General features: G+C 33.9%; 2 protein-coding genes across 3 annotated transcripts in view; both read left to right on the top strand.

Moving 5' to 3' along the window:
* Positions 1-137: 137 nt before the first annotated feature.
* LOC133180321 (dynein regulatory complex protein 9-like) lies at positions 138-11,651 on the top strand. 2 transcript variants are annotated; one of them, XM_061314870.1, is made up of 10 exons: positions 162-218; positions 386-418; positions 3,053-3,180; positions 3,626-3,870; positions 4,117-4,245; positions 4,828-5,071; positions 9,821-9,895; positions 10,326-10,457; positions 10,993-11,094; positions 11,208-11,651. In XM_061314870.1, exons 2-10 carry the CDS (start codon positions 400-402, stop codon positions 11,316-11,318), a joined length of 1,185 nt encoding a protein of 394 aa, XP_061170854.1. In that variant the 5' UTR covers positions 162-218; positions 386-399; the 3' UTR covers positions 11,319-11,651. The 2 variants fall into 2 exon arrangements, with proteins under 2 accessions (XP_061170861.1, XP_061170854.1); XM_061314877.1 differs by lacking the exon at positions 386-418 and having other exon boundaries at positions 138-218.
* Positions 11,652-15,106: 3,455 nt separating this feature from the next.
* The window catches only part of LOC133193548 (protein timeless-like), a 43,401-nt gene continuing 32,010 nt past the window's right edge, over positions 15,107-26,497 (top strand). Inside the window, exons 1-5 of the mRNA XM_061329513.1 lie at positions 15,107-15,335; positions 20,727-20,812; positions 22,929-23,043; positions 25,890-25,984; positions 26,317-26,378. Coding sequence (XP_061185497.1) covers positions 22,944-23,043; positions 25,890-25,984; positions 26,317-26,378 — 257 coding nt within the window. The 5' untranslated portion in view covers positions 15,107-15,335; positions 20,727-20,812; positions 22,929-22,943. The remainder of the gene's footprint in view (positions 15,336-20,726; positions 20,813-22,928; positions 23,044-25,889; positions 25,985-26,316; positions 26,379-26,497) is intronic.

The raw sequence follows: 26,497 nt of genomic DNA, 5'->3' as shown, positions 1-26,497 counted from the left end.
TTTATGAAATATACATAAATAAAAAGAATGATTTTTATTATATAGATAAGTCCATATTCATATTTGGGATTGGAAAATATTCCGTACAATAACCGGAAGTATATGTGTAAACGAGGTCCATAGAAACACAAACAATATGGAAGTTCGTCGAGGTGAACTGAGTTAACGAGATTTGGCCATTTCGAGAACAAATCAACACATGTAGACAGCGATAAAGTGTAAGAAATCACACATTTTAAAAAAAACTTTATTTCATTTTTTTTAAATCTTCCATTCTTTAAATTGACACACCTTTGAAGAAAGTTCATAAATCCAGAAGTTGTTACGCGATTATCCTCTTTGGAGAATATCTATTTTGTGTTAAATAAGTTTGAAACATTTTCAGGAAAAACAAAGACCATGGGCAAAGGACAACAAGGTAGTTACTGGTGTTTGAATAGCAATTGTTTTGGCTTTTATGTTAATTAACTTGTATGGAAAAAAAAATTACATGCGTAAGGGAAATAATTTTTCACTGGTCACTTGATCTATCATTTTAAAATTTTACTGGTTAGTTGAGAACTTGTGACATCAGAGTCTAGACATACAATATGTCACGTGCGGTTTGAAGAGCCTGATCTAAATTAAAACTGAATATAGGTATCTGCGCTCGCCCTAACGGTCGCACTGTCAACATATTATTTTTTCCAATAATGATTGTAAAAACTGACAGTTTAAAGAAATCAGATTTCTTTGCTGTTGGTTAATAGTGCCACTTTCAGGCTTTGCATATAGCCTTAATCTGATCCTTGGTGTTTACCGTAAATGCTTTTGGTTTTGAAAATACTTCAAGTTCATTAACGTAACTGTCTATATATCAATACTTTTCAAGCTTGTTGGTTTGTGGAGCTGTTAAGAAAATATTACCATTGAATCAAGACAACTCGCTCTTAGAAATATTTGGGAGATTGAATTTGAATTGTGTCTAAATTTTGAAAATTTGAATTTTTCATTTCTAAGTACATCCTAGCATAAGAAGAAATTGTCTATATCTGTTATATCCAAAATTAAACTAGGATGTGCAAGACTGAGTATTACTATAGTCCAACTACGAATGGATTTTGATATGCATAAAATAATCTCTGGCCCAGGGGCACTTGCTGTCTATAAATCACAAGCCCAAAGCCAAATTTTACTGACTCAAAACCATTGGACCATCAATTATTTTGAGCCTTGATAATACAGTGAGTACAAGGTGTTTAGTTTTTTTATTTGTCCTTTGATCAGATGCAAAACCAGTATAATGGTAAAGTTTTACAAAAAAGTACTTACATGATTATGGACAAATTTAATTCGTGTTAGTAATTAGAATACAGGGATCGACATTAACATTAGTTCTATTGCCCGGGACAAGTAAATTCTCAGTTCTGTGCAAATGAAACTTTAGACGTACTTGTCCAATCGGGCAAGTGAATTTTTCTTACAGAAATGTACATATTTATTTAGTTTACATTAATTTATAAATAAAGCAATAAATTGAACACTTGATTTCCGTCAGGTACCTGACTGACATTGATTTGCGTTCGGAATTCCTTGGTAGCATTTCTAGATTATACCATCCATTTAAAATTGGGTTCGTTACTCTTTTCTTTCGTGGTAAATACGCTCCACATCTACCAACTTTGTTAACTTCTTACTAGGAAATTATATTACTTATTCACTCACAGAATATAAGTAACACAATATATGAATTTCATAAAAAAGGAAACACCTGGGTTATTGCTACATGGTAGTGTGTGTTATCAGGTTAAATTGACAAGGACAGTGGTATACATTTATGTACAAATGCAGCATTGAAATTTTTTCATGAAGCTCAACTTGCCAAGTTGACAGTACTGTATTTGGTAACATTTTTTTATTATCATAACATTTAAGTAATAAATAATATTCTTCCCTAATTTGGGGCAACCAAGTTTTGCATTTGGACAAGTCAACATTTGAGATCACTTGCCCTTTGGGCAAGTGAATCTAAAGTTAATGTCTATCCCTGGAATAATTAAATCAAAAGACTATCTTCATGGTTAGCATCATTTATACCAGTATGTCCTATTTCAGTCTATTTTCAAACTGATTCCCATTTAGCTCTTAAATTGAGATTACTAGTATAGTAGTTAGACAAGTTTAGAAGTAATGACTTTTTTAAAAAAAAAAAACAAAAAAAAAACCTTATTACTGTATTTAGACAGTGTTGTTACTATATATACAGTAGTGAAATAAAAATTTTAAATGCTATATTTTATGCCAGATATAAAAAAAAAATATGGTGTATGGTACATGTAGTGCTGAATGATATTGACAGATAAAAATAACTGCTATTACTCATATATAGCATGAATATTTTAAATATTGGTAGTATGATGTCAATGGTTTTGACAATGTTTAGGTGTGTGCTGTTTCAGTGTGTTGCATAACAGACTTCATTATTATGATAAGTTAAATCTGTATTTAGCAACTTTATCAAAGGAAAATTTTAAAATTCTACAAATGACAGGTAGTCTAGCTCTAAATACACTTTTCAGTGACTTCTCCACAACTTTTCTCTGAAATGCATTTCTAAAGAAACATGGTTTTAATGTACATGTACTAGTCTAGGAGGAAATTTTTGCGAGTGCAAAATTTTTTCCAGAATTAGGCATAGAAGTGACTACATACATGTATATATAAAACATATATATGATGTATTCAGAAACTGACAAAGTAAATAGCAAAATATCAATGCACAGAAAGTTGTTTAATACAGGTTTTACATGACAATTGTTTTAAGAAATCACTTAAAAAGACTTTCATATACTTTTCATTTGGTTATCAGTAACTATGGTCAATGATATAGATATGATATACAGAAGAGTTTTTGTTAATAATCATTTCAAAAAATATGAAATTATTTGTTAAAATATTCATATAATAGGCATATATTAAAATTTCATATTGTGGCCTGCTGATGTGTGTCAATGTGACAATAATAATACCCTCTGGTGTTGAACAAATTTCTGGAAGAATTTCTTTGTTACAGTGGGAGAGATGTTGAGCGGAACAGATGCTATCCATGTGGCCACAGTCCTGGAGGACTGTGTAGATCAGCTGACCATTCTGGGGAGGATCATGCCGGCATCATTTGAAACTCGTGTGGATGCAGTGGAGGTAAATCTATACTGCTGCTGTTGGTAGACAGCTAAGATGTTGTTTTTTCTGAACAAATTCTTCATAACTGTGTTTATTATATTTAAGAGGGAAATACTGTAATATATATTGATATATTGAATTTAGTAGTATTTGATCCAGTGGGAGAAAGTTAGTTGCATGATGTTAATTGATATTTTGTTCTTATGAGGATAGGTGATACTGGTCTGGACATTTATATTTTGTCTATCTTTTAATCAATAAAGCTATACTCTATAGACATAATGACCACCTATGTTTCGGTATGCCAAAGTATCACAAATATGATCTTTCTATGATTTGAAATTAAGAAAGAATTTCAAAGAAAAAAAAGATTATTACATGTATATATGAAATTATATAAATTGTCAACACAATATGATTATTGTGGTACATGTTAATTTACACTGTCTATTTCTTTCTACAGATGGTCAGTAACGAGCTTAATCAGCTGGTCACTGGACAGAAGGAGCTGGAACTGCGATATCAGACCATCCTAGCAAAGAAACTGGATCTAATGAACAGCACCAAAAACACTGACCGTCTGACACAGGTCGAGAAAGAGGTCATTGAGGCAGGAGCGGATCTAAAGAACAGCACACATGTGTTTGGACGAAGCCTTCGACAGAATCCCTTAACGGGGGACAACATGGTCAAAGTTCAGGAGGACAGGTAATAAAAAAATTTGTAATCTTTTATACATAACAGTACCTGGATCTGCTAACAAGCATTCTAGCTATCTGTCATCTAAAAAGCCAGCTCTTATTTTTAAATCTGACCAGTAGAATTTAAGATTTGAAATTGAATTTACATTTAAATATATGTGTTATAATTTTGCAAACACAGATTAGTTTTGTTTCATTGCATGTCATTGGTTTTCATCTTTGGTATACTGAGGAGATATTTATGACTTGACAGGATGTTTGTGGAGAGATGTATGGCAGACACTTTGTCAGAGTGTATACAGAACTGTAGCTTCCAGGCTCTGGCTGAAACTGTCCGCACAGAGAAGGAAAGGAAGGCCAGACTACAGGACACCATTCTGAAGTAAGCTCTGGAACTACATACTTGTTGCAGGGAAAATGGTTTTGTTGTCTCTAACAGAATAATTGTAGCTAGGAAAGTTAGAAAAAATTCTCCAAAGAATGGGGAATAAATATTAAAATCTTCAGTAGATGCTCTATTGTGTTCAGTAACAATAGAAGAAATTATGCAGTAACATGTTTGAGACAGTCTTTATGATATACTTTGCAATATGGTCCCTCTATTGTCTGTGTAAATTTGAGATATTTCCAAGTTTAGGGTCCAACCGTCATGGTGGGGCAAAGTATGTAATATTTTGAAAATGCATTATCTTTAAAAATCATTTATTTTTTACACCTGGAAAATTAACCTGTAGTAGACAAGCTAGCTGATGATAATAAACTGTGAATAATTCTGTCATATTTAAAGTTGATCACAGTGAAGCAAAAGCAGCTTGTTTGTTTGTTACATACAGTAGGCTAGAACATCTGTATGTCTGTAGTGTGTGTCAAATAATGCTTAGGTGAATCTTAGGGTCCATGGGCCTCCTCCCAAGTAAATAAAGCTACAACAAAAAATAACATGGGTAAATATATTGTTTGACAGAGAAGAGAATGGAAGAAGGCATGTAAGGATGCTGAATAAGAAGCTGGTTGACATTCAGAAGGAGAAGGAGATAGAGTTACAGCAGAGGAACAATATGATAGCCCACTTTAAGGACCAGCTACAGGAGATGAAAGCCAAGACAGACATGGAGGGGAAGTATCTAAAGAAGAGTGCTGAAGTCACTGTGGCACAGACCCAGAAAAAGTGTACTCTGTCAGAGAAAGCCCTCCAAGATGAGATCGAGGTCAGTGGGGGGGTTGCTAAAGGTCATAGATCTTTGTGGACATTTATAAATCTGGGACATAAGATCTGTATTTCCTTCAGTTCTCTGATTTCATTTATTTTAAATTTAATAAAGGGTGAATTCAAAAAAAATGACCAAACGCATATTTATCAACCCACACTAAAAATACAGGCAATGAAAATAGATTTCTATGTCTCAGCATATGTCTTTTGGTAGTGTCTAACTACCTGCCAAATATCTCGTTGATATCTCAATTAACAAAAAAGTTATGCCCAAAAATGATGCTAAAATTGTCAGGAGTGCAACACCTTTTTGTGACATTTTGAAATTTCAATATTTTTTGGAGATCTGTGAAATAAATAATAATGCTTTATGTTGAAAATAAAGACTTTCCTGATAATATTCAAAGTATTGAGCTTTAAATTTGGACTGTAGTAACTTTTGTTTAATCAAGTTGTGGTCATGGCTGATGTTTAAAAAAATGTTATACCATGTCAGGAGTGCAACAGAAAAAATGTAGTGTTGCCAAAAAAACATCAATTGTAAAATTCTGAAAGAAAATTAAGACAAAAAAGAATTTTTGAAGTGTAAAACAATAACTGATATACATTTTAAAACTTAAAAATGTTATATAAATCACAAGCAGCATTAATGAGAGTCAAGTATATGTGCATACCCAATAATGTCAGGAGTGCAACATTTGATGTTTTGCTCCCAAGCATGAAAAAACTATTATCATTATATGATTTTCTGATTTTTATTTTGGAAAATAAAGACACAAAGAACATTTTTACCAAATAGATTTATCAATTACAGGATCTGGCTGTGCTTCAGATCTATATTTCTATGGTCAGGAGTGCAACACATTTTTTTAAAGATTCAAATTGTGTGTCGAAAACACTTCTATTCATGCTTAGAAGTATTCATTAATTAATAATGATCTTTTTGTATAATTTAATACTAAATTATTGACAGTTTTATTATTAAAATCCTTCCTTTTTCAATTTTATCAATTCAGATGTGTTTTTATCTTTTTTGTGATTTTTTAATGAACGTTAAAATAAACACACTAAAAAATTGTCATAAATTTCAAGTAATTCCTCCTCAACTTCACTGAAACAACAGAACAAGTTCTTATGTAATTTTCACTTCACAATTCTATTTTGAAGGCCCCAATGCTTTTGGTCAGGAGTGCAACAAATATGTTAGAATTATAAATCATCCAGTAAGAATAAAAATAAAGAAAAAATGATGAATAGAATTTTTCTAGTGGGTTACTGTGTTTGTCCTCTGAAGGAAAATATGCTATAAAATATATTTTATCTTCTAAATATACATTTAAGCTAGTTTTTTGGCATAAATAGGGAATAATTTCAGATAAAATGTGAATTTTAAATACTTACATCTGTTTTAATACTGAAGTATTGGGTTATAAATATTGCACAATTTCATTACCACTTGATGTTGCCAACACTTTATGAATTTTTGTGCTATATGGTTTTAGTTTTAAATTTTACTGCAGTCAGGAGTGCAACAAAACTGCTTTATAATTACCAATGCTTTTTAACTATCTTTACTAAAAGATAAGTTGAAAAAAAATGTTTGATACTATTTGATGTTCAAAGCACTATGTCTATCAACAAATTTCAGAAATTTTACAGTCAATTCAGGGAGAAGTTTTCATCATTTCACATATAGTTTTAAATACAATTTATATATATTACACTTTGCAAATAATCATGTTTTAAGGTCTTCAAAATATGAAAAACCTGCCGTAAAAGATGAAAAATATCAAAACGACAAATTGATTTACAAAGTAAGAATTGGTTATTGTGTGTTAGAATTTTTAAAACATTGTTAAATAAAATACATATCAGATGTCAGGAGTGCAACACAATAATGTAACATAGGGTCACTTCAAAATCTAGTATTTTTTGTAAGAGAACTTGTATATAAAAATTCTTGTTTGGCTTAGATTTAAAGAATTGACTTGAACGGACAAAAAAGTGACTTTTGAAGAATTTTATTGCTTCATATTTTTTTCGTATTAAAACTTTTCAAACCAGAATTGAAAAAAATAATGTAAAATAATAATCAAAAAGCCAATTTTTGTCACATATACAAGAGAAGATACTCAATCAAGGTCTAGATTTAATCATCTATAACCCTTTTACCATTTTGAAGCATAAAAAACTATAATTTCTTGTGATTATGTATTTTAGAAAGTCTTTTAAGGTATAATGATATTTTCTTTTTTCAAAAGAAATTTTACTAATAAAAAATCTGAAACTTTTTTATCCAATTGTCTATTCTATTGCCACTTCAGGATTTTAAATTAGAATGCATGTGCAATGTGATGATATAAGTGAAAAATATGTTATAAGTAGTTGAAATTTTCCAAAAAAATTCAGTTTGGTGGTCATTTTTTAGCTCTACTGGTCAGAGACCAGAAGAGCTTATGCGATAGTAAGGTGTCCGTCGTCCGTCCGTCTGTCTGTCTGTCTGTCTGTCTGTCCGTCTGTCTGTAAACAATTTTTCAAAACGCTACTCCTCCTACAGTTTTGGTCCGATTTCAATATAACTTGGCACACAAGTAGACTACACTAAGATACATAATTTAGTGCATCGGTTTTTGATTTCGATGGACGGTGTTGCCATGGTTACTAAAAATAGAAATTTCTGTGAAATTCCTTTAAAACGCTACTCCTCCTACAGTTTTGGTCCGATTTCAATATAACTTGGCACACAAGTAGACTACACTAAGATACATAATTTAGAGCATCGGTTTTTGATTTCGATGGACGGTGTTGCCATGGTTACTAAAAATAGAAATTTCTGTGAAATTCCTTTAAAACGCTACTCCTCCTACAGTTTTGGTCCGATTTCAATATAACTTGGCACACAAGTAGACTACACTAAGATACATAATTTAGAGCATCGGTTTTTGATTTCGATGGACGGTGTTGCCATGGTTACTAAAAATAGAAATTTCTGTGAAATTCCTTTAAAACGCTACTCCTCCTACAGTTTTGGTCCGATTTCAATATAACTTGGCACACAAGTAGACTACACTAAGATACATAATTTAGAGCATCGGTTTTTGATTTCGATGGACGGTGTTGCCATGGTTACTAAAAATAGAAATTTCTGTGAAATTCCTTTAAAACGCTACTCCTCCTACAGTTTTGGTCCGATTTCAATATAACTTGGCACACAAGTAGACTACACTAAGATACATAATTTAGTGCATGGGTTTTTGATTTCGATGGACGGTGTTGCCATGGTTACTAAAAATAGAAATTTCTATGAAATTCCTTTAAAACACTACTCCTCCTACAGTTTTGGTCCGATTTCAATATAACTTGGCACACAAGTAGACTACACTATGATACATAATTTAGAGCATCGGTTTTTGATTTCGATGGACGGTGTTGCCATGGTTACTAAAAATAGAAATTTCTGTGAAATTCCTTTAAAACGCTACTCCTCCTACAGTTTTGGTCCGATTTCAATATAACTTGGCACACAAGTAGACTACACTAAGATACATAATTTAGTGCATGGGTTTTTGATTTCGATGGACGGTGTTGCCATGGTTACTAAAAATAGAAATTTCTGTGAAATTCCTTTAAAACGCTACTCCTCCTACAGTTTTGGTCCGATTTCAATATAACTTGGCACACAAGTAGACTACACTAAGATACATAATTTAGTGCATGGGTTTTTGATTTCGATGGACGGTGTTGCCATGGTTACTAAAAATAGAAATTTCTGTGAAATTCCTTTAAAACGCTACTCCTCCTACAGTTTTGGTGCGATTTCAATATAACTTGGCACACAAGTACACTACACTAAGATACATAATTTATTGCATCGGTTTTTGAATTCAGTGGACGTTGTTGCCATGGTTACTAAAAATAGAAATTTCTGTGAAATTCCTTTAAAACACTACTCCTGCTACAGTTTTAGTCTGCTTCTAATATAATTAGGCATACAAGAAGACTATACTAAGATACATAATTTATTGCATTGGTTTTTGAATTCGATGAACAGTGTTGCCATGGTTACTTAAAATAGAAATTTCTGTGAAATTCCTTTAAAACGTTACTCCTCCTACAATTTTGGTCTGATTTCAATCTAATTTGGCACACAGTTAGAATACACTATGATACATAATATGTATTTCTGTTTTTTTTTATTTGGGTGAATGGTGTTGTCATGGTTACCGGTACTAAAAATAGAAATTTCCGTGAAATACTTTCAAAACGCTACTACTCCTAGTTTTCATTTGATTTCAATATAACTTGTCACAAAAGTAGACTACATTAAGATACATAATTCTATTTATTGTTGCATGTTGCAATGTTTCAAATCCAAGTGCTACTTTTCTTTTGTTATACAAACAGACCAGTAGAGCTACAGTCTCATCAGAGACTTCTGGTTTTTAATTCACCCTAAAGTGTTTATGTATTTTATTGCATATTTATATAAACCAATTAAGTCAGCAAAGATACAGTACACAGAATTACCACCTTGGTTGTTTTTCCATACATTAAGTATTTACATGTATTTGGACTTAAATTGTATGTGCCATTTTCTTATTGTTTTTTTTTTATCTTTCAATCATAACATAAATAAATCTGCTCTAAAAGAAAACAAATCACAGTAAGGGTTAGTGCAGACCTTTGTTACATATATGTACTGTAAGCTATTGTGACAGTGTCTGATGAAGCTTCTGTCTAATTCCAGAGTCTGAAACACAAGATAGAGGAGGAGCAGAGATGTAACCAGGAAATAGAGAACTTTCTCCGGGCACATCAAGAGGTGGGGGACTAAGATAACGAACAATGAAGCACTTATGTACATGTATATGATTCAGAAACATAACTTTTAAAGCCTCAAAATCTTGTTGCAATAATGCTTTGCTTGAACACCAAACTTCACCATGCAACAACAGTCAAGTCATTCAGTTGGTGCTTAATAAAGCTAACTTCTGATTCACTACAAGAGGTCGGTCATTTATTGGCTGCTACAATATAAAAAAAACTTGTCAGTTGCAGAAAACATTTTAGTGACAAAGTTCAAACCCTTGGCAGACATAGCCAAAGAGAAAGTAAATGTCAACATGATCTCATCTATTACTTTATTGTCTGTCAAGGCCAGGTAGCACCTCAATATTGAATCCATGCTACTACTGATATTTAATGATGAAATACTTCATGTATATATTTTGTTGATATTGTGATGATTTCAGGAGTTGGAGAAGAAGGTGGATATTTGGATGGAAAAGTATGAGAAAGATGTGGAGGCCAAACAACATGAGCTGGATGTATTGAAGGCATCAAAGGCTAAAGACCTGGACAAACTTCAGGAGTTGACCAAATTAGTATGTACATTGTCTGCACAAAAAAACCTGTAGTTCAAATCCTCTCAGGTACTGCCACTTAAGTGGTTCAATGCTTCTGTGTAAGATTGACCTCCCCTTGCTTTAAGCTCAGATCCTCTCAGTTAATGCCTACTAGTGGTTCAATGCTTCTGTGTAAGAGAGACTTCCCCTTGCTGTAAACTCTGATCCTCTCAGTTAATGCCTCCTAGTGGTTCAATGCTTCTGTGTAAGAGTGACTTCCCCTTTGCTGTAAATCAGATCCTCTTAGTTACTGCCACCTAGCAGTTCAATGCTTCTGTGTAAGAGTGACTTCCCCTTTGCTGTAAATCAGATCCTCTTAGTTACTGCCACCTACATGTAGCAGTTCAATGCTTCCGTGTATGAGTGACTTCCCCTTTGCTGTAAATCAGATCCTCTTAGTTACTGCCACCTTCTGTGTATGAGTGACTTCCCCTTGAGGAGAGGAGTATAATATTAGTATGTTAGTTTTTTTGTGTTTTGTATTTTTTTTTAAAGAAACTTTCTCTCTTCTTAGTACAAAGAATATGAACAAGTGGTTGTGGAAGACAGAATAGAGAAAGAAAAGGCCAGAAGAAAAGCAGACCAAGAGGCCATTGAGCTGAGAGCAGCCACGAGGGTAAGTGGGTTTAAAGTAAATTACGTACATCAACCTTCACACATTTCAAGCTTTTCCTACCTGTTGAGCATACACTGACAGCATTTATTTTAACGTTTATCCTTTCTGTTTAGATTCAGTCCTGGTGGCGCGGTGTTATGGTTAGGAAAGGATTCGGACCATACAGCAAAAAGAAAAAAGGAAAGAAAGGCAAAAAGGGAAAGAAAGGCAAAAAGAAGAAGTAAATTGGATCACTGTTATTTTTGTTTTGAACAATTTTATTTTTGTTATTTATATCCTTTATTTTTTAATATCTGAACTTTATATCAAATGAACATGATGGTTGTGTGTCTATTATATCTGTCATATCAGAAGAACGATAAGTTTTTTATTTAAATATATTGAAATGTATTTAACATTTCTCATCAGTAATCTGGTTTTGGTATTAGTAAATACCATAAAATACTGAAATGGTTGCTTGTCACTTGTTTTAATTCCTGGGCTGATTTTATTGAAGAGAATATCAGAGACATGATAACACATACTTTGTTTACATGAGAAATAAATATGTTTTACTATGACTTCTTCATATATTTAAAGGTCAAGATCTAGTAAATGAAAGGTACTTAAAGATTTTTTTTTCAAATTTGAGAAATGAGTTCTTTTAATGATCCTTACAAATATAGCTTGGTAAAAATAAGGTGTATCAGGACATAACTTATAGGTAAACTCAGTGAAAACACATATTTGAAATTGTCATTTTCAATGAAAAAATGAAGAAAGTCATGTATAAATTTCGGAGTTTTTTCCATCACAGAAAATGTATCAATATTGCCCACAGTCTCTCAGAAAATGGTTTTTCGTATCTTGACCTCTACTTTAAAATGATATTAAATTGAATAGAGGTATCGGGGTTACTTTTGATATTATTTCAAATGGAACTCCATGAAAATGCTTCTTTTTCTACATAATTCTATTACATCCTTAAAGTATGGGAAAAATTAAGTTTAAATCCATTTTGACGTATTAATGGATCTAGCACCAACAAGACAGTCTAAACTCATTTACTAGATCTTGACCTTAACTGAATCTGTAACAACAGTGTAGCACACAATTACAATGAAACCTGTCCAATCCAACATGAACTGGGACAAAAATTGTGTGTCAAAATAATAGAGAGGAGTGTCATATTGCACAGTGTAGAGAACATGGAAAATAGTGAATTAAGTGGTCAGAACATAGACCTACCTTTAGGTCTATGGTCAGAATTCACAATGAAAGAGATTGCAGAGGTGTTAGATTGGACAGTTTTTTATTACCTTTTTGTTGGGGGGGGGGGGGGGGGGGGTTGACTACCAAGCCAAAATTCCTTGACAAGCCAGACCGAAAAGGGGGGGGGATCAGACGTTATTACTTAGAGGGCACAAACTTAAATAAAGACATAATAAAGTAGCTATGTTTTCCATGGTAGGAGCTATATGGTATACCTTATATCTGCAAACTTTGAGGAGAGCATGACTCCCGGTTCCTACGGCCATGTTTTGTAAAGAATACGAATCGTGAACAGGGCAAAAAGACGGACCCCTGGAAAAACCAGAGGTGGGATCAGGTGCCTAGAAGCAATAAACATCCCCTGTTGACCGGTCACACCCGTCGTTAGCCCTCATAACGAATCATCTATAGATGTAATTCCACTCAAAGGTGCTTGTGGAAAGGACCCAATGGCCATCCACACGCATTTCTTTACCACTCCCGATATATGCATCCTAGCACCTGGGATTTTTCATTTGTTTTGTTTCATATAACTGTTATTCTTGTAGATGGCACACTTTTACATTGTGATCAATATGAAAAAAAAAAACTATAATAATAAATAAATGAATAAATAACGTAGAAATATAATAAATAAGTATTATATAATAGTTAAAGCAAAGAAAATTTTAGTTCATGGAGCGTGTTCGGTGTGTTTTTCTATCTTGTTTACGGAACAAGTCCCGTGCTCTTTTGAAGGAAGCTAAACTGTCGAATCATCCTGATGCTTGTTTCTTTTTCCAAATACTGATCAACTGACCACTCCAGTGGGGTCTGGCATTGTCATCCACAAGGCCTAAACTAGGTCTAAACCTGGGCTAGGATCTCATCTTTGTAGGGTCCCTAGTTAGAGAGGTCTGCGGCGCCGCCCAAACTGATGCTCATAACTAGCCACTGCCAAACAGCCATGTTCAGCTGGAACTTAAGCAATTTAACAGTTCTTGAATTAACTTGAATAAATGTATATATCTCGTGTCTCTTTCTGTATACATGGCTATTGAAATTCAGACGATCTAGATGCACCATACCCAGTGGCGAATCCAGGAATTTCATAACGGGGGGGGGGTGCAATAGAAGACAGGGGGTCTGTGGGGCTGCATTGAAGCCCCCAGTGGGTCTACGGCAAAGCCCTGGTGGGGGTCCGGGGGCAAAGCCCCGGGGGAGCTGACGAATTCTTACAAATAAGAGATGTTTTTTCCCTTTATTTTAGGATAATGGACATATAAGTTCTACATACAAAAAATTCAAACGGGGGGAAGGGGGGGGGGCGCCCGGTGCGCCGGCCTTGGATCCGCCTTTGATTTTATGTGGGTCATAGCTGACATAGTCTTTAACAAACTGGAGGCGACGGTTGCTTTGTTCTGTGCTCGGGCTCTGCAGCTTGTCTGGTATATAATCCATCTTATTTCTCAAGGTCTTTGTGCCTTTGACTCTCTGTCTTGATGGCAACCGCTGATATGCTATTCGATTTTTTTAAATTTTCTTGGAAAGCAGTTAATTTATTGTCGACTTTGTCTGACAGTTGTTCTTTACGTACAGCCGCTTTTAGGTTTCCATTTGACGATGTAAATAGAATAGCTAAAAACACACAGCTGCGCACCAACTTGGTATTGTATGTGTATTCAAATTTAAACATTCCATTAGTCCCTGGAGCTTCTTTGGAGTATGATAATTAATAAGAGGCAAAAGTGACACATTCATGAAGAGTTTCCAAAACAAGTAATAGCAGAGAAATGGAGATTATGCCAAACTTCCAATAAAGCTTCCGGGAAATGAGCACAAATCAAGAGTGTGTTTGAACTCTCAGTTAATGCATGAACATGTATGAAAAGCCAATAATGACAACACAATACAATAATTAAGTGATATCAACAATATTATATTCAGTAAATCTTTTTGTAGACAGTAAAAATTATTTTCCTGCACAATTAACAGGTCCATATTGTCCAACCCTCCTTTTTTTTTTTTTTTTTTTTTTGGCTTCCCACTTTGAAAAATGATGACACGAGTCTGTTTTTAGATCAATAGGACTGTATTTGAGTGTTATGCAAGCTTTGGTGTATTGTACACTTGTCATGTAAATTCCAAAGCTAATACGTTGCATTTAGACTGAAGAAAATCGATCATATGTTGTCTTATGTAACTCTGCAGATCTAGGACAATCAATTTAATTTGCACAATCTCTAATGGTGATGATACTATTTGTAGTGCAGGCCCGTAGAACACGGGGGGGGGGACCCCCCTACTTTTTCTGAATATAGTATTTTGCTCTAATAAATTTTCCGTTATATTCTGGTTGCCCCCTCCTCCTTCTGTTGCTGTAAGGTCGAGCACTGGCAAATTCCAAGATTTGGACAGTTAATTAGTTTTTTTTTTTTTCTTTGTTTTTTTTTCCCGAACTTGTCAGATTTTTTGGAGAAGTTGCCCCCCCCCCCCCAACCTTTGAAACCGTTGCTACGGGCCTGTAGTGTCTGTACCAGGGATCGACCCATATACTATGTAGGTCTCTGTCTGTACGAATATTGAGTTATTTTAAAGTCACATAACCCCATTGCACCTATAAAGTAATAAACCTCATAGATCCGCGCCTTTCTGACCTTCACCTGCCACGCGTTTAGTCTCAGTCAGAACATATGTTTTGCTGGCACGTGTCTGACATTGCCTTCACACAAAAAGATCTACAAATGCTGCTGATGTTGAAAATGAATGTGCAGAATGGTTTTAACAGTGTTAAGAAATAGTTAAACGTAATCAAACATTATTTTGAATACATAGAATAGTTTTTAAACAGTTTAAATAGCGTGAAACGTGAATGGACAATTCGTGTTTGCGGTCTACGTGTTTAGCACACGTGACACGTGACTAAAAATGGTTGAAACAGAATTAGGACCTATTGATTTATAGTCTGCGCCCGTCGAAGACATCGGAAAGGGATAAAGGAGCAAAACAAGGTAATTATAATTATTTATTTGTTTAAAGAGAAGCTAGGAGTTGTTGAGAATTTGGTCAAAATTAAAAAAAAAAAAAAAGATATCTTTAAAATTATAACAACAAGTCAAGTGAAGAATACACATGCACGATAATATTTCTAGGGAATATACACTCTATGTATACCTGTATACATCTGTACTTAGACCTTGATTATGGTAATTGGCAAATGAAATTCATTTAATGAAGACTGACGTTGGATATATAATGAAGTATTTTGATTTAATCAAATTAATCCATAGATTATAGCTCCCCTAGCTGTCAAAAAAATTCCAAACATTGTCAGAGTTGGCTGACAGAGTGTTAAAGGAAAAACAAAGATGTTAAACTTCTGACATGTTCAGTGTTAATTGGTCACCAGGACTTAAAGCTTTTGGAGCGATCGGAACGACTTTACTTTACCGGTCCCCAGAAAACGCGCTAAAATATAGTGTCTCCGTAGGCGACTTCAGTATATATGAGATCGCGTGAGCGATCGAAAAAAATTAAAAGTATGAGGTTTTTAGCCTTTTTGACCCCAAAATCGAATTCTACGGTTAAAAGTTTAGTTTAAAACTTCGTTTTGAAACGAAGTTTTTAACCAAGTTTTCTGAAAAAAAGTGATTAATATTGTTTATTCAGTGAAAAGGAGACGAAAAATAATTGTCAACGAAGCGCGTGCGGCGCATGCTTAGTGCCGTTTCTTTCGTACTAAGCCATTTTTTCATGTAAACAAACCAAAGAGATTCGTGAAAGCTGAATTTAGATCTTGCAAAAAATACAGATATGCAACTGAATTTCTTAATTTATCTAAAAAAAAAAAAACAAAACAAACAAGAAACTAACCCTAATCCCTCGGATGGTATGCGAGGACTAACCCAAATCTCCCGGGCGGATGCTAGACTATCCCATTTGCAAGGACTAACCCTAATCTCTCGGATGGATGCGAGACTAACCCTAATCAGTTGAAAACTTGTGCAAGGACTAACCCTAATCTCTGGTGGGTGCAAGACTAACCCTAACCAGTCAAAAAATGTGCAAGACTAACCCTTATCAGTTGAGTGACGTAAATCTTACGTCATAGTGCAGTGAGCCCGCGGATCTTGCGGATCTGGGGACCGGTAAAGTAAAGTCTACCCGAGCGATCACTAATGACAACATCCCTTCCACTTGTCTTAAAGCATTTTATACCTGCAGGTAGGAGCACGTACATCATCGCAAGCCACAGGTTTTGTGTCCATTCTATTTCCACAGATTTTCAGTGCAAAAAATGAAAATTATATCCCATTTGGGAGATTGGTCCCAACCTGTTAAAAATCATTAAAAATACTGAAAATGAAAATAAGATTCATTGAAAGATTATATTAATTGCGTAAAAAAAAAAGGAAAGGGCGGAATGGCATCATTTTTACTTCAGTGCATAAATATACTCAAAATCCCCCAAATAACTGGGATGATGCAAGATCAAAAGTATAATTTATTTGAATCAGTTGTATGTTGAACAGAGACATGAGAAAGGACCTGAAAAAAAAAAAACGCAAATGAAATTCTACCCATTGTTAATATGGATATGAATTGAAAATTCCAACATTTATGAAGGTCCACCAGGATTTGAGAAGGTCCACAAATGATTTTTGACATGTGAACCTGCAGTCCCCATGTGCGCCCAACCAGTTAAGGTGGTAAAAAAGTTACTGTCAAACCCTGAAGAATGTATACTACCGACAATACCCTTTCCCTTGTCTTTCAGTGTTTACCTGCAGGAATGAGCGTACAGTACTGATAACACCCCATCAATTCATCCTTAAGCCTTTCACTCTAGGGAGGAGCATATGCTACTAACAATACCCCTCCACCTTGTCCTGTCTTAGGGCTATAGCTTTTCCAGTTGGTGTGATATCATTTGTATCCTCCTCTAACACTCCTTCCCCAGGTGTTCTTTGGCATTCTTCTCTACCCAGGAGTGCCTGATGAAAGATGGAAGTTTTGGGAATTCTTAATATTGAAGTTTGAGCAATCCTTGCAATCTTTTTTTTTTTTTTGTATTCATTGGTTCAGACAGTTTTGTGCTGGTCTTCAGGGACCAACCTAGACCCAAAATTTAGGGAGACTTCACTTCTTTCTCAGAGAAATGTAGGGAGAAGTTCTGAATTCTAGGGAGACTTCTTGGCGCACGTGGCGCACATTGATCATTATTTATTAAACCTTTGAAAAATGAAAACATTTCATTGTTTATTACTTAAACACCCAATTTTATGTTAACGCCCCCAAAATCTACCTAATTCAAGATCAATAATATACCGCCTGTCAATCATTAAAATAACAATAGCTTATGATTTGATTGACGGGCCCGCTACGTGGGCTACCTGATAATCTGAGTTTGCATGTTTTGAAAACAATTACCTGGTCACGCGTCAAACGCTTTCATGTGCCGCATGAATGGTCGCTTTGTAGACACTATGGTGAAAAAAAATCATGTCGCTGATATATTGGTTGATGATTTTATTTTTAAAAAATAATTGAGAGTAGTTAATTAAACAGTGACTTCGTGATTTTTTTTAATCTCCACTGCTGTTTTGTACTTGTTAGCGGTATGACGTCCAAAATAACTGTAGAACTTTTCGAAGAAAAATTAGCGGATATTCAAGCCCTCTCTTCCTTCAGTAACTGCATGAGATCTGGAGAGAGAGAAGTTTCTGTAGTAACACAGACCGATATTTCTTCCGAGCTCCTTATTCAACCTGTGCCTTGATTTTAAGAATGTACATAATGCACTTTTCGACCTTGCACTTGGGTACACAGAAACTCAATTCGCTGTAATTAGAAACAATCGACCCGCTCCCCCACCATTGAAAATTATAACAAAATGCAATGGATTAAATAAGAAAAGATATTTATACTAAATATATAAATAAAGTATCTTGTATCTAACGCCATGAATTACGAAAGATTCTTTTTATATCCAAATCTGTAAACAGGGCATAAGAACACGTACTGACCCTTGGAAATGGCGAATATTTGGACACCATAGTTCGCCAGAAAAGTAAATAATATTCCGTTGTGGTAAATGTTCACACAATAAGTGGAATCTTTTTATTTCAATATTCACACTTAATATTTTATAATAAATTCTTTTATTGGCGATTGAAATATTGATATGATTGCTTTGTAGTTTTCACCCGTTTTTTTTTTTTTTTTTTTTTTTTTTATTTTACGATTTTTAAAAAAGATATGACTTTTTAATTTCTTTTATTCAAAAGATAACAACGAAAACGCTAAGTCTACAAATTTTATATTTCAGTACCTAATTTATTTTAAATATTTTCACTCAAAATTATGCACAAAACGCGTAATGTTGACCCAGATTACCAAAAGCCCGACGTCCTGTGTAATGCAGCGTGTATAGGGATTTTTGACATCTTGAGTATTGGGACTCTCCAGGTAAATAACACCAGTACTTCATAGACCACTCCCCCTCCTCAGGTAACCGTACGATAAAAAAATTGGGTCTTTAAATACATTTCAATAATTTTTTCCGTATTATTTAAACATCCTAGTAAAAATAATTAAAAAAGATTCTTTAAAAAAAAAACTTTATATTTTTCCAATTACAAGGTATATAAATATCTAACAATATATATAAAACAATGACCGATGACAATATAAAAGTTTCTAATTGATAAACTTGTTTATCAAATTTTTTTTTTTTTCATTTCTTGCATAGTATGCACAATTAACTTTTAAATGATTCACACGTTTTTTTCTCTCCTCTCAGGGTTAGATTTTCAGGCTCTTGGCATAGTCATAATTTCGTTTTTTTCTCTTCAAAATTCGTTTTCAATATTAATTCTTTTTCTAAAAAAATTTTTTTTAATAGTCATGATTTTATCTCCGCTACATTTTGATGCACTAACTGCATGCCAGTTGAACAACTTACTTTTATCAGACATGTGTAATTTTTTAGACAGTTAATAACTCCACAGTTTAACAGTTAAAATATGTCTGTATTCACAGCATGTATTAATTAATTGACAATAAAAGATCTAAAATCATTTCCAACATCTTTGGCATGACATCGATAGCTGTCCAGCTGTTTTGCTTCTTGTTACAATGGACTTTTTCATACTCAGAAGCTTAAAATCTAGAGGAGTTCCGACAGAGTATTCAATGCATTGGTCATTTATAGTAGTAAAACAGGTGCAAGTGCCCTGCTGTTTCACTTATTTCAGCAGTAATAAGACCAGATTTATGAAATAGTGACGATACTACCACGTTTCTTAATAGATTTTTTTATGATTTTCAATAAAGGGGTTGCAAATGTTAAGGCGACTTAAACTTCTCTTTCGTGGTTAATTACGGCAAAGTTTGGAGCTCAAAAGCGACTATTTCGCCTCAGTTGCCCCCTAGGTTGGTCCTTGGTCTTGCTAACAGGAGCTGGGGTTCTGTTAATTCTGATAGTCATCTTGAACTTCTTATATAGGCACATCAGATTCAAATACCACAATAAAGTTGACCTTGACCTCAACCTTTGACACATACATCTTCAGTTTAACAAGTATTCTATTTATTGTTAGTCTTAAATTAGACAGTGGCCAATCAAAAATGTTGTTGGCAGAGCTAACATAGATTGCTGCTTTCTGAAAGACAACAGTTGTTAACATTTGGTATCAACAGTCAATTAGCACTTTGTGAGTGGAGCCAAGGTTTAACAAATAAAACAGTTTTAAATGAGTTAGCAAGATTTTTAATCCCCTTGATAAGACCTACATAAGTCATCGTCTCAAGAAATAGTCTAATCTCAGGGAACCAACATCTTTCTAGCTCACTCAGGGATATACTTTAATCTTTCTAGCTCACTCAGGGATATACTTTAATCTTTCTAGCTCACTCAGGGATATACTTTAACTGTTTAAAGGATGTTTCTCTTTTCAAGTATTTAGATTAAACAAATTCCTCAAAAACAGAAAACTCCAACTTTGGCCCGATGGAATTTTCTACAGTTCTACATTTTTCTATTCTTTCAGTCCAAATGTCAGACAGTGTAAAATTTGGAAAATGCACACTTGCAATCATGTCAAGTTGATTTCTTGTAGTGTGAGGCCATGTTTATTTACATTGGGCAAATGCATGCATAAAATTTTTTTTATTGCTTTATGTTGGTTTAATATAATGTTAAGAATACTTCAGTCTTTTTAAAATCATATCATTTACTGTAGTAGTATACTTGTTTCTTTGTTCATCAAAGGGCAGATCACTCTAACTCATAAAACTACCATGCAGGTAATTAGATCTCTTCAGTGAGGAGTGTTCAGAGCTTCCCCGTTTTTGTTTTTTCGATATCTTTTTGTCTTTTTCACTGATTTTAATTATTTTAGGTTATTTTGCACTTATTTTGATGAAAAGATGTAAAAGACTTTTGCTGAGAACAAAGGATTCTGATATATACAAATCAATATACAAGGTAAGGTTTGCGTTTTATAGTGGCTTTGAAGTTGCATTTATAGTGATTAAACTCAGCTCTTAGATGATGAAACTAATAAAAGAAAATAGATGTGAGAAGTGTATTGATTTTAGAGCTACAGAAGATCCAGTCGTACACTAAATGTCAATATAAAGTACGTTTAAGCCTGCTAATAAAATTGTATCGTGTTGATATCACCCTCTTGGGAGGATTGACTGAAGAACAGTAAAACACCCTGATAAGGAACTGCCAGCGATGGACGAATTTGCTTTTATATAAACGTAATTCCTTATATCAGTTAAGTTCACAATATGTTTTAAAGGCATGGGAGATGAAAATCACTTTGTTATAAGTGCAAATTCATTATAAGCATGTTGAACTGTAATAACGTATAAGTTGGTGTAGGCTAGAAAAAAAAATCTGAAGTACTGCAAGTTTTTTTTCTGTATTGATGGTACATGTATTACTATTTAAACTAGGTATTTAATAGTACGTGTTCCATGGGACACAGGAGTTGCCTGCTACAGCATCATTAAAGATTAATTTGAAGTAAATCTAAGAGTTGTTAGCTTTTTATTAACTTTTCTGAGTCAAAGGCTCAAAGAGCTAATGCTATGGATATCTTGTGTGTGTAAACTTTTTGGAATATGTGTCATATCTCAAGAACCCTGGAGTCAGTTTTTGTTGATGTTGTCACAGAGTATTCTTAGCCCAAGGGCTTTCATCTGAAATGTGGCGTGATCCTGAAACAAGGGGAAATAATTATAGAAATAAAACCCAAACAAAAGTAGTGGTTGTTACAAAATCTTCTTCTCAAGAACCATTGGGCAGATAATCACCAAACATATGCATAAGGATAAGGATATGTTGTAGATTAAAAATTGTTCAAGGCATCATCCTGGGGCAAACGGTATGGTCTTTAAGGTCACTTCAAATTTGACCTAAAAAAATGTTTTGTTAAAACACTGATATTTTGCTATAAGGACTAGGATCATTAATTTTTGTCAGTTGATACATCTTAAGACCTCATGTCAGACTCAAAAGTAGGTCAGGGTGACCTACTTTCTGAAATTTGCAGGTAATCATTTTCAATTTGATTTCTTGAACACTTTGAAGCAAATGATCAACAAACTTGTCTGTTTCACAGGCACTTGGGGTATTCCCCCCCCCCCCCCTCCCCCCTTTTCCATTTTTTTTTCTTTTTAAATCTGGGATCAAGTCACCTTTTTCCTAATTTGTATTCTAATATGCACTATACGTTATCGATAATGTAACCCTTTTGTCTTGTAACCCTTGTTTTGTATCTTAATGTCTCATGATAAACAGTGCATATGCTAAATAGCACAAACTTACCTCTCAAATGTACAAAATATACTGTATATAGGCATTAGGGATTATTTTTGAAAGTAGATCAAAGGTCAGGTTGAAAGGTCACCAGTTTGGTTACTATGGTATTTTACATTATGGAAATTTATGGCTATGAACAATAGTAAACTGTGTACTGCTCATATCAACACACACATTTTTTAAGTTGTTTACATGGAGATTTAGCCACAATAGAAAGTGCATGACTGTTAATTTCAAACCCTGCAGTAACGTATGTGTTAGTGATATATCCATCAATAATTCAGTAGAGATTTGACTACCAGTATGTAGTTGATGTCTGAGTGGTCCCTAATTCTCTCTTAGATTTTCTTACATACTGATTTATGAGTTACGTCGACCAATCAATACGTGTGTGGAATCTATATAAGGACATTCAGATGTAGTGTTACCAAGCATCTGATACTTCTGCAGAGGTGTAAAAGGCGTAAAGCTGAGCTCGATAGTCAAAGAATGCATAGATAAATCCATCATGGTTTTAAGTTACATACATAATCAGATGACAGATGAAAAATTTTAATTTTTTCAAAAGCTGTTAAGCAGGTTAATATTTTAATGATAAAAATTCAGTTTAAATGTCTTTCATCATGTTCATCCTGGCTTTTTCATTTTGCCAAAATTTGATGATTTTGTTGTTGTTGAAAAATCAACATTACTTGACATGAATGTAAAAAAAAAATTGAGATATACTTTAAGTTCTTGTACAAAGAATGAATTAGATTTTTTTTTCCAGACTTAGACTGCCATCATGGAGTGGCACATAATGAATGCTGGGGGTGTAACCAGTCTGGGGAGTAACCTAGGGTGTGTGGAGGATTCCCAGTACATACCTTCTGAGGAGTGTAAAGGTAAGGTCATACCTAGTAAAGGTAAATGTAGGCAACACCTTAAAAGGTAAACACAAAAATGTAGTGAACAAATTCTGAGGAGTGTAAAGGTAAGGTCATGCCTAGTGAAGGTAAATGTAGGCAACACCTGAAAAGGTAAACACAAAAATGTAGTGAACAAATTCCGAAGAGTGTAAAGGTAAGGTCATACCTAGTAAAGGTAGGTAATACCTGAAAAGGTAAACACAAAAATGTAGTCAACAAATTCTGAGGAGTGTAAAGGTAAGGTCATACCTGTAAAGGTAAATGTAGGCAACACCTGAAAAGGTAAACACAAAAGTGTAGTCAGAAAATTCTGAGGAGTGTAAAGGAAAGGTCATACCTGTAAAGGTAAATGTAGGCAACACCTGAGAAGGTAAACACAAAGATGTAGTCAACAAATTCTGAGGAGTGTAAAGGTAAGGTCATACCTGTAAAGGTAAATGTAGGCAACACCTGAAAAGGTAAACACAAAAATGTAGTCAACAAATTCTGAGGAGTGTAAAGGTAAGGTCATGCCTAGTAAAGGTAGATGTAGGCAACACCTTAAAAGGTAAACACAAAAATGTAGTCAACAAATTCTGAGGGGTGTAAAGGTAAGGTCGTACCTGTAAAGGTAAATGTAGGCAACACCTAAAAAGGTAAACACAAAAATGTAGTCAACAAATTCTGAGGAGTGTAAAGGTAAGGTCATACCTAGTAAAGGTAGATGTAGGCAACACCTGAAAAGGTAAACACAAAAATGTAGTCAACAAATTCTGAGGAGTGTAAAGGTAAGGTCATACCTGTAAAGGTAAATGTAGGCAACACCTAAAAAGGTAAACACAAAAATGTAGTCAACAAATTCTGAGGGGTGTAAAGGTAAGGTCATAGCTAGTAAAGGTACCTGTAGGCAACACCTGAAAAGGTAAACACAAAAATTTAGTCAACAAATTCTTAGGAGTGTAAAGTTACATGTAGGGTCATATCTGTAAAAGGAAATGTGGGTAACACCTGAAAAGGTAAACATATAAACATAGTTAACAGAATTTAAGGAGTGTAAACGTAAGGTCATACCTGTAGCAGGAAATGTAGGCAACACCTGAAAAGGTAAACATATAAACATAGTTAACAGAATTCTGAGTGTAAACCTAAGGTCATACCTGTAACAGGAAACATAGGGATTTAGTCAGTAGTCTCTACAGAATGTAAAGATAAACAAAGGTTTAGTCAGAATTCTGAGGAGTGTAAGATTTAGTAGGTTAACAGCCAGCAGAGAATGTAAAATGAAGTGTAAGGCCAAATATTTCATCTTTACTTTCTTGGGCCAAAAATTTCAAAATAAAATGCAATTTTCAAGTTTTTTGAAGTAAAAAAAAGGTATCTAGAGAATGGTATTCTCCAGAAAAATGTAAGGATAGGTGTAGCACCTGTTAATAATGTATAAACTAAAAGATATTATCAGTAGCTCTATGAGGAGTGTTTTGAAAAATAAATGCATTTGAAGCCAAGTAAAAGTTGATTAGCTAAGAGGTCTTTATCATTTGCAATGTGAGTACACCATATATGAATGACAAATGTTCTTACTTGGTCTAAATCTGCCAGTCTGTCATTATAAATATGACTGTATTATGCATTCAGCAGAGCAGTGTTAATTTATTCAGGACGACAGCACAGAAAGAAAGGTACACTATTTATGAATCACCATGATCACGCGTCATTAGAGGCCTTTTTCCCAGAAAATTCTACAAAAGGACGGGCATTCATGCTTCAGTAATGCTAAACTTCTCACGTTTTTAGCAGTACGCCGCTTATACTAGCCCTACTCTTTAGCACACATGTTAAGTCATTATTGAATATTTTCAGGAAAAAGTCATAATCAAGATAACGTGAATGGATGTTGAAGTTATACATGATATGATTAAAAAATAATAATAATAAAACAGGCACAATATAACATAAATGTCAATCTATTATAACAAATTTCAGACAACAGAAATGTTTATTGTCACAACAGTAAGTCATCTTCTATGTTACTGGTTAATTTTTTGATAATTAAAAATAAAACTCTTGAATTCTTTTCTTTGTTGTGAGTTCTGACGTTTGTTAGTAATGGCGCCAGGAAAAAATTCATTCTCATTACACGAATAAAGAAAACTAAACAGACATTACCTAATGTTCTATTTAATTTCCATAAATATTGTGTTCTGTTTCTATTTTTAAATTCAGACATACTTAATCGCACGTGATCATTTCACCAAACACTGGCGAAATTATTTTCATTAAAATGCAAAGCAAAGACAAATGATATTAGAGTGTATTTTAATCTTTTATGTTTCAACATTGCTTATGGAGAGAAAACAAATGAAATGTTGAGTGTCTACCAGTCCAGTATTTTTATGGTTGATTCTAGGGATTTGTCAGAGACTCATTATACCACCACAAAAGGCATGGATATTCGCTTTATTATAAGAATATGTATTTATTATAAGCTGTTATTATAGTTGTGTGTTGTTGTTTTCTTTAAATGATTTCCATGTTTGGCAAGAAATAAGTTGTATATTATATATCGTGTATATACAGATTTAATTTGCTCATTCATTTTTTTCTCCTTTATGTGAACACTATCATTTTCACTATACTATCAAGCAATAAATAATCTTCATTATAGTGTTTTTAAAATGAAATTTTCCAAACAAAAAGCTGAATATTTATAAAAACAAACAGCAAATCATTTAAGAGATGAATTTATTGGACTTACATTCTTCCCCTCTCTGATACAAATGAATCCTTTATCATTTTTATGTGATTTACATGTTGTACATTTTGTTGTTTTTTTTTTTTTACAGACGTTTTAGTTGAAATCTTGATCCAGCTGAAAGATGAAGATCCTCAACATCGAACGACCCGCCGTCAGATCTTCTACAGTCATCTTGTGGAAAAGGTGCGTATTAAGGTTTAGCTGAAGTTTAAAATCGTAGCAGCTAGCATAGCTTCTATGCTAGATATCTAGGTCTACTGAACACACTGTATGAAATATTGCTTGTTATCCCTACAAAGTGGCTAGGCTTACTTAGTGATCAAGATCAAAAGCTACTGGTACATAGAGCTACATAACCACTACAATCTTGAACACATCCCTGATCTCACCTTGTGTAGTGGTGTTTGAGTTTATTTATACCTATTTCATTTTATTTCAAAATAAAGCATTTGTGTGCACATCTACTTACAATCATTGCAATTAACTCGGTGCCTTTTTTATGCCTTCTTTTCCAGGATCTCTGTCAAATGATTAAGTTCCTGAGAGATGAACCAGAAATTTTTGGCTTGGTTGTAAGGTAAATATACATATGAACAAATTTACCATCATTTGCAAGAACAAAATTGAAAAGGACTAATATTAAACCTATTTAGCTTCAAAACCTATAGGGATGTGTTAGAGATATAAGTCAAACCC

The sequence above is a fragment of the Saccostrea echinata genome, unplaced genomic scaffold, assembly GCF_033153115.1.
Source record: "Saccostrea echinata isolate AGI-Se365-2 ecotype Australia unplaced genomic scaffold, CSIRO_AGI_Sech_v1 ptg000001l, whole genome shotgun sequence".
Lineage (NCBI taxonomy): Eukaryota > Metazoa > Mollusca > Bivalvia > Ostreida > Ostreidae > Saccostrea > Saccostrea echinata.
Note: the sequence above shows the minus strand (reverse complement) of the source record. Positions and strands in the feature narration are given on the sequence as shown.

What these genes read in the sequence shown, in the direction of transcription:
- LOC133180321 (XM_061314870.1), top strand. An exon ending in CTACAGGACACCATTCTGAA is followed by an intron (nt 4,246 to 4,827) that starts GTAAGCTCTGGA and finishes ATTGTTTGACAG; the next exon opens with AGAAGAGAATGGAAGAAGGC. An exon ending in CCCTCCAAGATGAGATCGAG is followed by an intron (nt 5,072 to 9,820) that starts GTCAGTGGGGGG and finishes GTCTAATTCCAG; the next exon opens with AGTCTGAAACACAAGATAGA.